Here is a 16,388-nt window from a genome sequence, read left to right as displayed (position 1 = left end):
GGTAGCTTATACTGTAGGCCTTTATAGCTATCTTTTTTGACCATAGAGCACTATTTACTCAGCCCTGACACAAAACCTATTAAACCTACCTGTACTTGGGCACAACTCACTCTCCACATATACTATCATACATACTATAGCAGTGTACTCAGTTACCTGATTATTTCTAGCCCCTCCTAAGAGCTACTAACAGGGTCTCCTAGTCCACCAAGAGTGGCCAATATAGTGCATACAGACTGCTAAGCCCTCCCCCCCCCCCGCATCATTCCACCAATCTTACCCTTACCAAACTGTTTTGAGTAGTGTGGGCGCCATTTTTAAACTCATTAGCAGCTTCGTATCCCTCTTGGCGTAGGATGCTCCCACAGTAAGAAATCTATTTGTATTTAACTTAAAGTACGAACTATATGGTGTTTTGACTCTTGCCACTGATAAAATGTGTTAATACCTACTGCTGGCTAATGTAAACTGAAAGGCTGTGAACTGCTGCCAGGTCCCAGAACTGCGTATTCTCGGTTACTGCCCTTGCTCAGCCTTAATTAGTTATGTACAATCTTACATGCTGGCTTGGACACTTGTAATGTTTTACTGCTGACAAGGAATAGTGTACTGTGCTTTTGGGAACATCTGCCTATCTGATGCTACGTTCTTGTTCTTTTTATACTGTATGATTGTAATAGTGTTGCTTAACAAGCTTTTCAGAGCTGCAGTACTCAAAACAGTAGTACATTAAATAGGAATGGCTCGCATACTGCAGGAAAGTTAATTTGAGTAGTTTTTGCTTAAATAGCTATTCATAGTGCTGTACAGAGTTTATTTACCAGATGAATGTATTATTCGTTGCTAAACAGGCTAATACAAAGTCGCCGAACGCAAAAACAGTATTACAGTAGAGAAAAACGGCTCGCATACTACATTAAAGTTAATTTGAGTAGTCTCTGTTTAAATAGCTGTTCGTAGTGCTGTACAGAGTCCTTTACTGGTTGAATGTGTTATCTGTTCTTAAACAGACTAAATCAGAGCCGCCAAACTCAAAAACAGTATTATTACAGTAGATAAAAATGGCTCGCATACTGTGGGAAAGTTAGTTTGAGTCGTTTTTCTTCAAAAAGCTGTTCGTAGTGATGTACAGAGTTTTTACTGGATGAATGTATTATCGTGGCTAAACAGACTCATACTAATAAAACAGTATTACAATAGACAGAAACGTCTCACATACTGCAGGCATAGTTAAATTGGCTAATTTGTTTAAATAGCTGCTTTTGGTGTTGTAACAACGAGGTCTGGCCTGATCTAAATAGCCGACCTCAAAACCTCAATATAGTTATGTTGAAATACCAAAAAGCAGCATTCATTAGAGGGGGATTCGGTCCATTTTACTGCAGGCACAGTTAATCTGGATAGTTTTGTTAAAAAAACAAAGCTGTTCATAGTTTAGTCTAAATACTAAGGTGCACTCTAAACCTAGTCCAACTACACTCAGGATTGAGTACATTGACTAGCTGCCTCCAATTATTGTTTGTGCATGGTATTTATGCATAGATTTGCCTGGAAGCTGTAGCAGAACTGTGATTAGCGACAACCCTCCTCAGGGGCTTCCAGCCAGTAAGAGGTGCTCATTAGTACATAGGACTGCTAACATATGTGAACTAAATTACTGTGATGAGTTTTTGAAACTATATTCCTATGTCTACTGTGTTAACTGTGTACATTATGGTAAAGTGTTACAAAGTGAGTGTATACACTGCACGTGTTGACTATTAAACTTTTCTCCTCTCCTAGTAACCAACCCTTCCTCGGTACCTCCCTGCTGGACACCTTTCCCTACAGCTAGCACGCGGTCAGTTTTTACATCCTAAGGACCCCACAACATCAACAGCGGACACCTAATTAATGGAACACTGGGCTGAGAGAGCCTCAAACTCCTAGTGAAAGTGCTTTGTGACTGTTAACCAACCCTTCCTCAGTACCTCCCTGCTGGGCACCTTTCCCTAGAGCTAGCACACGGTCAGTTTTTACATCCTAAGGACCCCACAACATCAACAGCGGACACCTAATTAATGGAACACTGGGCTGAGAGAGCCTCAAACTCCTAGTGAAAGTGCTTTGTGACTGTTAACCAACCCTTTCTCAGTACCTCCCTGCTGGGCACCTTTCCCTAGAGCTAGCATGCGGTCAGTTTTTACATCCTAAGGACCCCACAGCATCAACAGCGGACACCTAATTAATGGGACACAGGGCTGAAAGAGCCTCAAACTCCTAGAGAAAGTGTTTTGTGACTGTGTAAGACAGAGACCATATTTATTTTTCTTACTACTACCTAATTTACTGCCAGCCTGCCTAAATTGTAAAGGTTTTACTTGGGAAGCGTCTTGCCAAGAGAGATAGCTGCTTAGTTGCATTTAAATAACCCTTGAGCACTATATGCTCAGCCCTGCCTATAGGTAGCTTATACCATAGGCCCAAGCCTGCGTTATAGCTATCTTTTTTGACCATAGAGCACTATTTACTCAGTCCTGACACAAAACCCATTAAGCCTACCTGTACTTAGGCACAGCTCACTCTCCACATTTATTATCATATATACTGTGGCAGTGTACTCAGTTACCTGATTGTTTCCAGCTCCTCCTAAGAGCTACTAACAGGGTCTCTTACCCACTTCGCTCCCCTCCATGCCCCCAATTTCTACCCACCCCCAGTGGTCCTACCTTTTTTGGTAACTGTAACCCCTCCCATCTTTCAAACAGCCAACCACATCACTACACCACCACCACCCCCTCCCGCTTCCCACTACTATGTATGAGGTTTCGTGTTTGTGTACCGTCGGTTATTTCGTTGTCGGGCATGTGGGGTTTCGTGTTTTTGTACTGTCGGTTATGTGGTTTTGGTGATTGCATTGTCGGTGTTTTGGGGTTTCGTTACGTCAGGTAGAACCATATATATATATATATATATATATATATATATATATATAATATATATATATATATATATATATATATATATATATATATATGTAGATATACTTCACTCTGCACATCAACCTTTCCTGTTATGTGCTGTTGATTAGCTAAATTGTACAGTAATGATTCAAGATGCTCAGTGCAACAACCTGTAATAGTGTTAATGTAATTGTGTTGCATTGGTCAGGGTTTTGCCTAAAAGGGGTCCATGGGTCCCGGTTAACAAATGTACAAATAAATAAATGAATGGTCTTGGAACTGATTTCTGAATTGTAGAAGGTGAATTAATTTAAATTTGAGGGGAGTGCTTGCCAAAGTTTTGAGTCTAGAAGAGGAAAGCTGTGGTTGGTAGAGTGTAGTTTGTTCTAGGTGTTTGCAGTGAGAGCCTTGATTGTGTGAAACTTCAGTGAATACATTTGACTGAAAGGGGAAGTAAATGAATCCTGTTTTAGTAGCTTAAATAGATTCTCTAAGATGGTCAGCTGTGTTTAGTAAGGGGGAAGTTGCCTGCGAAGTGGCAATTTTATTTGCAACTGATTTCAGGGTTGCAGTGATTTTTTTTTTTTTTTTTGATGCTACAGCTGTTATGGGAAGGTCATAGTTTAAATGGGAAAGAAAAATACCTTTGCTGATGGCTACCATACAAGTAGGTGGGGAGAGTGGGAAATTTTATCTGCACAGAATAGTAGATGGTTCATTTTTGTTCTAGTTTTCTCAACGTGAAGTTGAAAGTTTAGGTTTCGATCAAGCCGGATACCAAGGTATTTGAATAAGGATTTTGTCTCAGTTGTGGGGATGTTTTGATCTTTGATGTCCCATGCAGAGGGACACTTAGAGAATTTTTGACAGATTCCGGCTGTCATAGATTTGGTTTTATTGTATTTCTATGGAATTTTTGACAGATTATAGCTGTCATAGATTTGGTTTTGTTGAAGCTCTAGAGAATTTTTTGCAGATTCCAGAGATCATAGATTTGGCTTTATTGAAGTTATAGAGAATTTTTGGCAGATTCTGACTATTGTAGATTTGGTTTTATTGGGGTTTAGTAGGAGTGTATTGGAAACTAAACAAGAAGTAAGAGATTAAAAGATCATCTTGAAGTTGTACTTGTAAATGTTGGTGATGGTGTTTGGTGACAGGATCTGAAAATGACCTTGTCATCAGTATATAAGATTAGAGGCAGATGTTAATGATCCAGAGGTAGTTTATTTATGAAGATAGAAAAGACAAGTAGTACAGCAAGTGAAACTTGTGGAACACTGTTTTGAATGGTGGCTGCTGTTGTGCCAAATTTTACCCTGAAGGAACTTGCGGTAAGAAGATCTTTAAACCAGACAGGCTTGTGTGTTGATACCCATGTCTGACACATGACTGCGCAGGAGAGAGTGGTCATCTAGGTCAAAGGCACATGTGGGGGTCTATGAATTGGGCTTTTGTTCAAGATGCAGTGGATCTTTCCCTTCAGTAAAAGAATGTCACTTTTGAGGTGTTTATATTGTTACTGTATATAGCATTCTGATTTGGGCCTGTCTGCTTTTAAGCGTTTCCTTTCACTGAATTAATTTGTAATTTGATCAGACAGAAAAATTGTTTTCTAGCCCTATAACAGGCACACACAGTATGTAATGCATATTTTGATCATCTGCATTGTTCTTTTTTGTGTTTTTTTCCTGCTGTGCATGTCAACACCAAGGCTACCCCCATGAGCATAGACCATTTCTTCCCATTTTGGGCATTTCCCAGTGAGGGCAGGGGCTGGCTGGAGAGGTTCATCATACAAGCAGCTATATCAGTAGTTTGTATCCTCACTGGCACCTAGACAACAAGGATGTATTTGTCATGGCTGTAACCCCATCTGCCCAGTAGCCAACATGAGTATCCGTGTCACTGTGGGGTGACATGTGCCTTACCCAATATGTGTGTATTTTTCCATACCCATACCTATCACCAGGTTGGGACAGGTAAGCCCACTTCCTTTGTCCTTCAGTCCTTACTACAGGAACAGTCAGTGAATTGGGACCCACATCTTCTTTCTTTCCCCCCAGAATGTATGTGCCAACATATAGCTTTTATTCCCACTATCCCCCTCCATTCAACTCTCCCAGCACCTGCCATTAATCAAACTCAGGTGGTCTTGGTCATAATCAGGGCTTTATCACTCGTAAAACATAGCCTTGCTATCTGCAGTAATAAATTAGAATAACTAGACTCTACTTTCAAATAGAGACCAGATTAGTTACAGCAGTAAAACTACAGGCTTTAGGGTGCCTGACTCATAAAAGCATTTATGCAAAGCTACAAGGGTATTTATGTTTAAGCATATCTAAAAATTGTGGAATGTGCATCAAAACCCAAGGACTGCCGAGTGTTAGCACCTGGCAGTGCAGCCATCCCCACTTGGCATCTTTTGTGTGGAGCTGCAGTGCAGGCATTCCTGTCCATCAACATTGTACTACTCATATTGTGGTGTACCAGTTCAGTTTTGTGGACATGGTGCATCTCCAACAGGTCAGGTGTTCCTGTAGCTGCCTGTGCATCTACAGATTATAACCATATTTATCTTGTATTCGGATTTAATGCTTTCTTACATGAGTAGTCATTCCTCAAGCTTCCTCTCAATACACATCTCTATCCTGCAACGTCAGTCCCAGATCAGTTATAGGGAGGGAGTGATTATTTTCTTAGGAAAGGGTACGTTAGCTGATCGAATTTGTATCTCTGTGACTTACACTAGTTAATTGGTCATGACCTCTGTTCATAACCATCTTTCTCTATCACTAAGAAGAAACAGAAGTTACCAAGTTGTTCCACCAAGTGTATGAAACATACACACACACACACACACACACACACACACACACACACACAATGTTCACATGAGCTCTTATTTAGTCATCTGGTTAAATGAGGACATTTTGCAGAAGGATGTTAACATTGTTAATGCATTGCTTGAAACCAGTTATGATGCCTCATAAGAGACTGAAGTAATGAAAACAGCTGATCAGATGTTGTCTTCTCCATCTGGCTTCAAACTTTGGGTTATTGGATCTGACTCAGATCTGATACCAGTCAAATCCAAAAGACTTCAACTCACCATTCTCCACTTCCCCTATCCAGATGCCCAGCTCTCTAGAGGATACCTCAGATCAAGTTTGCTGCCATGCCAGATATCAGCTGAATCCATGGCTCCACTTGTGACTGCATCCTTTTTCTTGTGTTTTCTCCTTGTCCTTTCTCCCTTACCCTTTAGTGTGTAGTAGACTAGGTTTTTAGGTTTCTAGGGTTTTTAAGTATTAAGTTTTTGAAGTGTGTTAGTGTATTTAGCGGCGTGCTTTTCCCGCCTTAGTGTGTTAAGCTTGTCCTCTTAGGTAGTTTAGCTTGTAGCTTAGTGTGTGTACTTATATTTTATAGTGGTGTATGTTAGTTTTTAGATATGGGTAAGGATTTTAAAAAATGTGTTGCTTGTGGGAGCATAAACTCCCTTCGCAGGATGCACACAGTAAGTGCATCTACTGCTCCGGGGCTGCCCACCTGGATTCGTCCTATTCCATATGCGAGGGTTTGGTTCTAGGGCCATAAATGAGAGGAGGGTGAAGCTGGTTTTGAAGGGTTTTCTCCCAGCTGGAGCTTCTCTCTTGGCTCCAAAAGATGGTGCATGAATGAGTCACAGCTGCCGCACCCCCCTGTTCCAGATCCCTCAGAAACATTCTGTTGGGACAGGTATCTCCAAGCCGGGTTCGACCTTTCCAGCTTCAGGGTCATCCCTCCTGTTCAGGTCATGTGTAGTTAACAGTCCATCTCGATATTGGGGTGGGTGTAGCTTCCATGGGATCTGGCACCTTTTAGGTTCTTTCTGATTCTGGGTAGCATCTTCTACCTCCCCCTTTGATGTTGTGGAGAGGATGTTCTCTATGAAGGAGATGGGTCATTCTTGCTAAGCCGGTGTTCCTTCCCTCTACTCATCTTTGCCTGTGACCAGTCATCAACCTGCTGCAGGGCAGCCCATGCCAGTCAGACTTCATTTACTCCTCTTGCTGGGGTCCCTACCTTTTCCTCTTCTCCTCCGGATTGTCTGGAGCAGGAAGTGTTGGGCAAGAAGTGGTGTACGAGGAAGCACCTGGACTCCTCCAAGGAGTCCCTTACCGTGGATAATGACCTCTAGGAAGGAGAAGGGTCCCATAAGTCACTGAGCAATAATGCCTCCTTTGGCAATCTCTTGGAGCTTCTTCGCCAGTGCTGGGGCTGGACCACCAAAGCCCCTTCTCCAGAGGAGTCAGTATTTTTGGAGGCCTTCAGAGTGGGCCCATCCATGCGCTGGTTAGTTCTCCCTCCAGATGTGCTTATAGATCTTGTATCTCGGTGGCTGGAGCCAATCCCCAAGAAGCCTGACAAATTTCTTGCCCCACCCAAGGATTGGCCGCACTGGAGTAAGGGGCCAGACATGGATGCAGTCATGGTGGCAGCCCCCATAAAGAAGGAAATCTCGAAGGAGAGTTCCTTTGTCCATCCCCTGGATAGAGAATCTTAGGCTTTGAACCATCTAGGGAAGCAGTCCTATGCCTCAGCGACATTCGCTTTAAGGGCACTTAATTACCTTTCCCACCTTACAAGGCTTCAGCATGATCTTGTGCCGAATGTGTCTAGGAATTTTAAGACACAGCAGTCTCCAGACTTACAGTGGACACTGGAGACTCAGTTGTTGACTCTGCAGTCTAAACATCTCCATGAGGCTCATGTCCAACACAGCCGATGGAGCATACCGAGCAGCTGGCACTAGCATATGTGATTCCACACTTGAATGTGTTTGTGCAATTTCACGGACTGCTTAAAGGCATCCTTTATTAATGCCCCATTTGATGGCTCTTCCTTGTTTGACCTAGGAGCAAGTAAGATGGGAAGACACTGTCTACAGTTGGAGTGCATTTTACTAACCCTCAGCAAACCTTCTTATGGATTCGGAAGGATGGCAAATATCTCTCCTTTAAAAAGATCATAGCAACTTCCCCAGGATGCTCCTTCAGAGAGTCCCCCCCCCCCCGGCAGTGGGGAAACCATAATGGACATCACCCACAAGGCAGGGGTCATCTCGGGGCTTTTGCAGAGCCTTCTCAAAATTGCCCTTCCAGCAATCCAGCGGCTGCAGGGATTTCAGGTCTTTCTATACCTGGACATTTGGCTCCTCACTGCCCCCCATGAGAACATCTCTGATCATCTTACTGCAGTTGTATGGCCATTTAGGGATAACCGTCAGTTATCTAAAGTCAAGTCTAAATGCAGTCTAGACATTAGAATTCATAGGCTACCACTTTGATGCAGTCAGTAAAATTACCAAGCTCCAGAGTAGCAGGACTTTGATCCCAGGCAGTGTCCATGCTTGCTAATGCAAGACCACCAGTGTATACTCTTTTGAAACTTTTGGGCCACATGGCAGCTTCCATAGGGTTGGCCCCCTTGGCGGGCGGGGTACCACAAGAGAGCTCTGCAATGGATGCAGTTCCCTATTAAATAAATGAACTTTCAAAGTTTCGAACACCACTTTATCGACAGCTTATTGTCGAAAAGGCCAAATCACAATGTGTTTGTTTTTTTTTTTTTTTTTCCCTGTGGACCAGCAATTTTTTACCCTTGGAAAAATAAAGCAGCATTCCTAATTTCAATTGTTCGTTTATTTAATAGGGAAGCATGGATGCTCGCATTGCAGTGGTCCTGTTTGACTCACCCGATGGACTTTCCCATCAGGTTGACAAAAGTTTGTTACAATCAGATTCAGTGGTGGTTAGAGTCGCCTTTGGTAACCAGCAGGAGACCATTTCTTCTTCCTCTTCCTCTTCCATTGGCCACAGTCACCACGGATGCCTCCCTTCTGGGGTAGGAGCATTTTGAAGAGAGGCAAGTTCAATGGTCCTGGTGTGCCAGGAAGGCCAGTGTTTACATCATATTATGGAAATGAGGGCTGTACCCCTCTCATTGCTGGCCTTTCAGTATGTCCTTCCCAGTAGTGTGATTTTGATCCAGATGGACAATATGTCCACAATATGTCCACTGTCTCGTATCTGAACAAACAGGGGGGAACACATTCTTATCTGCTTTGTCACGAGGCCATGAGGGTTTGGTAATTGGCAAGCTCCTCTCAATGGTTTCTGGTTGCAGCACACATTCCAGGAAGGTCCAGCATTCTGGCAGACAGTGTGAACTGGAATATTCTTTTTCCTCACAAGCGGTCTCTGAATCTGAGAGTAGCAGCTTGGATTTTTGCAGCACTGGTGCACTTTGTATTGTGATGTGTATGCTTCCCCCTCCAACACCAAATGCAGCAGTTGTGGGATGGCACAGAGGTGCAGCGGTTGCGTTGTCACCTCACAGCAAGAGGTTCACCGGTTCTTGGCTGGGGTGCCTTCTGTGCGGAGTCAGCTTGTCCTCCCTGCGTTCGTGGGAGTGTCTTCCAGGTGCTGCGGTTTCCTCCCAAGTTATAAAAACATGCATCTGGAGTATTTTCTCCTTGGGCCTCTGCTGAAAATTGGCTTTGTTCCAAGTCGGACTTTCCCGGTAAACAAATGTTAAATAAAAAATAAATTGTTATGCCTTAGTCTGTCCTCAGGGGCAGTCACCCAGAGATTCTCTTCTGTATGCTTGGCCCCTGGTTTTCTGTACGCATATCCTTCAGTTCCCCTGATAGTCAAATTTCTTCAGAAGGCAGCCCATTGCAGAGTGACAGTGATCCAATTAGCTTCCTTCTGGCCTTGTCAAGTGTGGATCCCCTTTCTGTGGTCTCTTCTGAGATGCTCTTCTTAAGCTCTGGATCACACTCTGGATATTATTTCTCATCCAGCAGGTCTAAATCCACCCAACCTTCAGTCCCACAAGTCAACTGCATGGTTTCTCCGGTTCCTTTGAAGGCCCAAAATCCCAAACTTTGAGACAGTGCTGTGCATATTTTATCCTCTTCCCAGAAGTTCTCCACTGGGAAAAGTGTATGCCAGTACATGGAAGAATTTTGCTCTTTGGGCAGACTATACAGGGTTTGGTCCTTTTTCTGCTCCCTTAGAGATAGTTTTAGATTTTCTTCCTGGTTTGTTTCAGACAAGGTGTAGTTATTCCATGATTAAGGTGCAGCTGGCAGCCATATTTAATTTTCAACTGGCAGGGATAAAATTCCCTTGGCCATGCTGAAAATTTCTGAAGCATTTCTCAAAAGAGTTTTTCTTTTTCTTCCTCTTGTCCCACCTTGGCATTTACCTTTTGTGTTGTAAGTCCTTGCAGGCCCTCCTTTTGAGCCTTCTGTTACTTCAGATCTAAAGTTGTTATTTCTAAAAATGTTGTTCCTGGTAGCTTTTACTTCATCCAGGAGGGTGCCCAAGTTACAAGCTCTGACTGTTATTCCTCCATATTTGGTGTTTCACAAAGATAGAGTCTCCCTTCACATGAACCTTTCTTTTCTTCCAAAGGTGGCTACTGAGAATAATTCGAATCGGTATATTCACTTGCTTGCATTCTTTCCCAATTTTTGAACAAGACCACATATGTTTGAATGTATATAGGCAATTGAGATTTTACTTAGGACAAATTCATTTAGAAAATCCAATCAGTTGTTTGTTTCCTTTTCAAAATCTAAGTTGGGTAGATCCTTGTCTAAGGCTGCATTATCCAAGTGGCTGTCAGACTGTATTTCCTTTGCTTATACCTTGAGAGGTACGACTTTGTGTGATAACTCTAAATGTTACTGCACAACAGCCATGGCTGCTTCTATGGCTTATTTCCCTTGAGCTTCATTAGATGGTATGTGTGTGTGTGTGCAGCAGCAACTTGGGTGGGCTCTCATACCTTTTTTTCTCAGAACAAGCTGGACATTCAGTCTAGGTCCATTGCTTCTTTTGGCTCCACCGTGTTGTGCAGTGTCCTTCCATAGTTCCCCACCAGGGGTTTTATGTGGCTGAGGACTCTGTTCCCCAGGTTGAAGGTAGATTGAGTAGACAACATTGGATACGAAAGTTATGTGCTTACCATAATGATAGATCCATGTTGTCTGTCTCCTTCTGGTTCAACCTTTCCTCTCTCCTGCTCTTGCCTGTTGGTGAGCCTCTTGTTGGAGAGGTTTTGTTGCTCCTTTCCTTGGAGTCCTTTGTCCTCCTTTTTATGTAGCAATTTTTCCTTCAAATAAGTTTGAGAGGGGGCAAACTATCTGACATATCCTCTGTGGAGCAGGGGATTGTAGGTAGGGGAGGCAGAGCTTGGCAAGTTGAAGTCTTGCCAATTTGGCTGGCATCAGATCCAGTAATCTGCAGAAAAGCAGACAGTCAACACAGATCTATCATTATAGTAAGTACATAACTTTCATTTTGCATTTCTTACCTTCTTTGAATTTCTTGAATTGTGGAATATATTATTTTGGGCAGCATGCACTATACATTGAGTGACCAAAATACTCCTGAAATTACTTAGAGCAAAGTAAATACTAGCTTTGAAAAATGTTTCTGAATGCATGTCATTTCTAGATAACAATATCCCATTTTATTTTTAGGTTCTGTAGATGAAGGGTCAAGGGTTATCTTCATGGTTGACCTGTGGCATCCAATCGTTGCAGCTGCTGAACGTCAGGCACTAGATTTTATTTTTGCTCCTGGACGGTGATCACTTTCATACAGCAAAAAGGGATAAGGGTCACAATTTTGGTACCAGTGAGAAGAGCAAAATTTGCTGAATTATAGAACATTCAAATGTACATGTGGGTCCTAGTGCACACAAAATGATGAGCTTCTTAATTTTATTTTTTTGCTCTATTTGAAAAGTTCAGAGTCTTATTTATTTATATTTCATTTGCAAGTATATATTTTTAAATGTAATTCAAAAGTGAGAGCTTTATATCCATTCTGTGACCAGTGCTATACCACTGTGATATGTGTTTTTTTGCACCTTTTCCTCTTCTTAAAAGCTGACACAAACGAAATGTTCAGGGTTTAAGTATCTTCTTTGAGAAAAATATGTGAGGAATTGCTTTCAGTAATTACAGTAAACCCCAGGGATTTTCTGCCTACTGGGCAATCTGGTTGGATTCCTAGCTGGGGTGCTAAGTCCTCATCTCTTCCCTGTGTCTGTGTTTGTTGTATGGGCTTCATTTTTCTTCCACATCCCAGAGACATGCAGACAGGTTAAACTGGCAACCCTTCAAACTGCCTGTTGGTGTATGTGCAGTGTGTGTTTGAGAGAGAGAGAGAGAGAGAGTGTGTGTGTGTGTGTGTGTGTGTGTGTGTGTGTGTGTGTGTGTGTGTGTGTGTGTGTGTGTGTGTGTGTGTGTGTGTGTGTCTGTGTGTGTGTGTGTCTGTCCTGAAATGGACCGGATTCCTCTCCAGGAACAGATTCATGCCTTGCATCCACTGTTTGACAAGATAGGTGCCTGTTCTGTGTGATCCTGAGTAGAATAAAGCAGTCATTGGAAAATGAATGAACATTTATTGTGTCTTTGTGAATAAAGAGCGTGAAACTATGTTAATAGTGGTGTATATGTTACCACATATTGAATCGTATAATGCAGAGAACTAAAAGAAAGCTCTCACATTTTCAGATGAAAAGAACACTCGGCCAGCTTCAGCAGTGGGTATACTTTTATAAACAAGCTGTGAGTTCCTGAATGTTATGGTTAATTTCAGTTGTGCCAAGTTGAAAGTTATAGTTGCTGTTTAACACATTTGCATCAGGAAACATTTTACCAGAGGTTGCAGGGTACCTACATAATTCTGTTTGTCTTTTTGCATTGGACTTCCGCTGCTTTTTCACAGTTTTGTACAGCCAAAAATAAATTTGCTGCAAATTGCATTAGCAAATATCATAGCATTACATTATAGCATACATTTTAGAACGTGTTTCTTTACCCCGCCTACCTATCAGCCCCTTCAGATGTCAGTCCACCACTCAGGATGTATGAGTTGTAAGGACCCAGGTAGTAGCTTTCACAGTGGAGATTTAAAAGTCAGAAGCTGTAGGTATAGTTCAGTATGTGCTGTGATGACAGTATCTACCTGTCCCCCAGCTGTTTACTTAGTGTCAGTTTATGAGTATTTCAAGCCTGGACTTTTTTTTTTGGGGGGGGGGGGGTCATATTGCCAAATTTTTTTCAATAAGGAAAATAGTTCTTTAAGTATATCCAGTCCTTCTGTTACATGAGTGGTGTGTTAACATCTGGGCTGTATCTCTAAATCTGGATGTCCAGTTTTGCAAATAGAACACACACATAGTGACCGAAAAGCAATGGGTTCTTTGAGTCCATCTAAGTGTTATAGCTGGACCTTCGTTCTCTGGGCTCAATGTCGTCTTTTCATTTGACTAAGCATCCTTTGCCCACTTGTCTCCACCACTGTTTTGTAGCACTGTTCTGCTGTGTTCCAACACTCTCTGTGCAAAACTGTATTTCCTTAAATTAATCTTAAATTATCTTTGTTCCAGCTGCCATCCATGTCCCATTTTATATCTGTGTGCTTCATATTCAGCACATTCCATGATAATGTGATATTTCTCTTCATCTTTAGCTCATTTGCCACGATAATGTGATGGTGTACCCCAGTTCAGCTATATAAGTATATTAAGTATATTGATAGTTGCTTCACTGAATGGAGCTGTATGGGGAAACTTGTCAGAAAAGAAAAAATGATAGTTTGTCCGAGAGACAAACGTGTGTTATAGCCCTACCCTCTTCTGTTCCATTAAATGTCAGGACTTTGCCCTATACTCCCTTAATTTTATATAGTAACACTGAAGTCACCACTGTCAGAAAGAGCATGCTGACACCTATCAAATTCTGTTTCTTACATTTTCTTTCTTTCTGCATTAAATTGGCAAGTTTCAAAGAATACACTTTCATCCAGACTACTGTCCATTAAAGTATATTTAAGAAATTAAGAAGGATTAGTTGATGATAGTGATGTAGCAATCCATCTCTGACCACCATAAAAGAAAAGTCAGCAGCCAGCTGGAACAAAGTCAGTGGAGTGCATTCTGACATTTATGAATTGGTCCTAAGTGCACGTGATAAAATTTTGAGTTAGTATAGCCCAGACAGAAATGTTTTGAAGCCCTCTCACCCAGATACCCACATTGATTTTGGTGTACTGTATCCCTCACACTGTTCCTTAGAGTTTGCATTGTCTTCATTGCAGGGATGGGACTAGCAGTCAGAAAGTAAAGACATCCTGCCTTTTTCATTGGCTTCCCTTACAGCCGCCCTTGCACACACACACACACACACACACACACACACACACACACACACACACACACACAGAGGTAAATGTTCAAAAAAATGTTCCATTTTCTGCAAGACACCCATCACTGTCAAACTTTAATCAGATAACTCAGAATAGAATCTTAGAAATGTTCTTTTGCTTGGGTCGTGAACATTCAGTTTTGTCTATGTAGACTATTGTTCCCAGTAATGGCATTAAAACATTTGGTATGTTCTTTCTGCTTGAAATGGGAGAGGGACAATGTTATAATACGAATGTCTCATTTTTAATGAAATGGCACTAAAGAAAACATCTGTGCAGGCATGAATCACAAGTAGCTGTGCAAGAAATAAAACAGAATTGTTGAATAATCAGTCTACATCCATGATTGTGAATAGCATTAATTTTTGTTAGAGAACTTCAGGTATACCAACTTCTCAAGTTTTCACTTCAAACCCAGGTTTTACATGTCCTTGTGTAAGTGTTAACTTCAGGAAAAAAACTACCCTGCTGGATAGAATGCAATTTGTTTTCATTCTTGGTGGCTAAAGGAGTAGAATACAGATTCAAAAGGCACATAAAAAGATATTTCATTAATCTAACACACATTTCATTGTGTTCTGTGTCTTCATTGTTTGTATGCAGGTTTTTAAAGGTCAGACTATCATAGCAGTTTTAAGTAAAGAAAATGTATCAGTCAACAGTAAATGTAATCTAAAACGATCTTCAGAATTCCCAAGAAATAAATGCAAAGACTAACTGCTTGCACTGCTTAATTTTCCTGCATTTCATTGGCATGTATCTAACTGCTGTGCTGTTTTTTATTTTACTGTTCACGGTTTTATAGAGAATTTGGTTTGATTTCTTAACACTGTGTTTATGCTGTTTTTATATGTTTATGTATCTTGTTAACTACAAAAATGTGTCACTGTTTTAGGATCACTCTGTACCCTGTGATAAAGAACCCCTGTGTTGAAATGTTATTGTTAACTTGATAAAGTTCTCTAGCACCAGTTTTGCTGAAGTGTGGGTGTCTTGTTTGTTTGTTTTTGGTTCCTTGCCATAAGTACTTAATTGCAAACAAAACAGTTCAAGAAACATTTTTTTTCCTGAACAGTAGCCTTTGCTGTAGTACTTAAATCAGTTATAAACCTGATGAGACAGTTCTTTTTTGCAAACAGTAGCAGCTGCTGAAGATATTTTTGTCATTTGCTGTTTTATCTGCACCATACTAACTGAAGTTGTCGCTTGCCACCGCATTTGTTTTTTTTTTTTACATTGATGAGGGTCATTCATGTTGGAGTGTGTTAACAAATGCAGGGCAGTTTACCATGCAGAGTAAAGTGATTGCTGTCTTCCACTGTGACAGACTATTAATGAAAAAATAAATCTGTGTGGTGAAATAAAAGTATATCTTGTCCTCATTTTAGGCTCGTTGGTATGTTTGAGAGGACTGATTCTTCTGCATTGAGACTTCTGGCATTCCTCATCAGTCTTCATGGCTGTTTTCTGTTGCATTTTATAGTACTGACTGAAGATATAATCTGATCTGATGTTGACTTTTCTATCCGTCTCAACTTGTGGCTATGTTTGATCTGACTGAAACCGATGTAGACAGCTTCAGACTTTGGATCCAAGGCTCAGGCTCCCCCCTTTCCTATAAGGACCCTCCGCTCTAACAACTCCTCAGATCTTGTTTGCCGCCTGAGCAAATCAGACATGTTTGCCAGAGCTCAGTCCCTTTCTTTTGCATGGCATTCTGTGGATTTCATCAGACAAGTCTCTTGTTTTACAGGGATTTTGCTCTGTACTCTTCTCATAGTGTATACCTTAAATTAGTAAGGTGTTTAGTATTATAGTTATAGTTATAGTTACTGTTTTCTCAGTCTTTACCTGTCAGGTGATTCCTACCCTTTCTTCCTCTCTTCTTCTGTAAGTAAAAAAGAGAGAGAGAGAAAGAGAAGTTGTTCTTTTTCTTGTCGGTTGTTGGGCTTTTCAGCCTGTGTGTATATCTTTGCTGGTTATTGTCAGGTTTAAGATTTCAGGTGTTTTTTTCTAATCTTATTGTTGACAAGGCACCTGGATTCAAGAAATGCCCTGCCTGTGGGTGCAAAATTCCTCCCCAGAACCCTCATTCCAGATGTGTTTATTGTTTAGATCTTCACACTTGGAGAAGGGAGGAGTGTGATATCTACTCTTCATTTGGACCACA

The 16,388-nt window shown here is 41.4% G+C and overlaps 1 protein-coding gene across 5 annotated transcripts in view; it reads left to right on the top strand.

Annotated features, from left to right (window-relative positions):
- Positions 1–15,191, top strand: part of ASPHD2 (aspartate beta-hydroxylase domain containing 2) — a 532,280-nt gene extending 517,089 nt beyond the window's left edge. For all 5 annotated transcript variants that reach the window (XM_044068479.1, XM_044068480.1, XM_044068475.1 and 2 more), the window contains exon 4: positions 11,482–15,191. In XM_044068479.1, the coding sequence (XP_043924414.1) occupies positions 11,482–11,591 (110 nt within the window). In that variant the 3' untranslated portion in view covers positions 11,592–15,191. The remainder of the gene's footprint in view (positions 1–11,481) is intronic.
- Positions 15,192–16,388: the final 1,197 nt, after the last annotated feature.

The sequence above is a fragment of the Protopterus annectens genome, chromosome 4.part0, assembly GCF_019279795.1.
Source record: "Protopterus annectens isolate FY-2018-M chromosome 4.part0, PAN1.0, whole genome shotgun sequence".
Taxonomy (NCBI): domain Eukaryota; kingdom Metazoa; phylum Chordata; order Ceratodontiformes; family Protopteridae; genus Protopterus; species Protopterus annectens.
The sequence above is the reverse complement of the archived record's forward strand: the minus strand, read 5'-3'. Positions and strand labels throughout refer to the sequence as shown.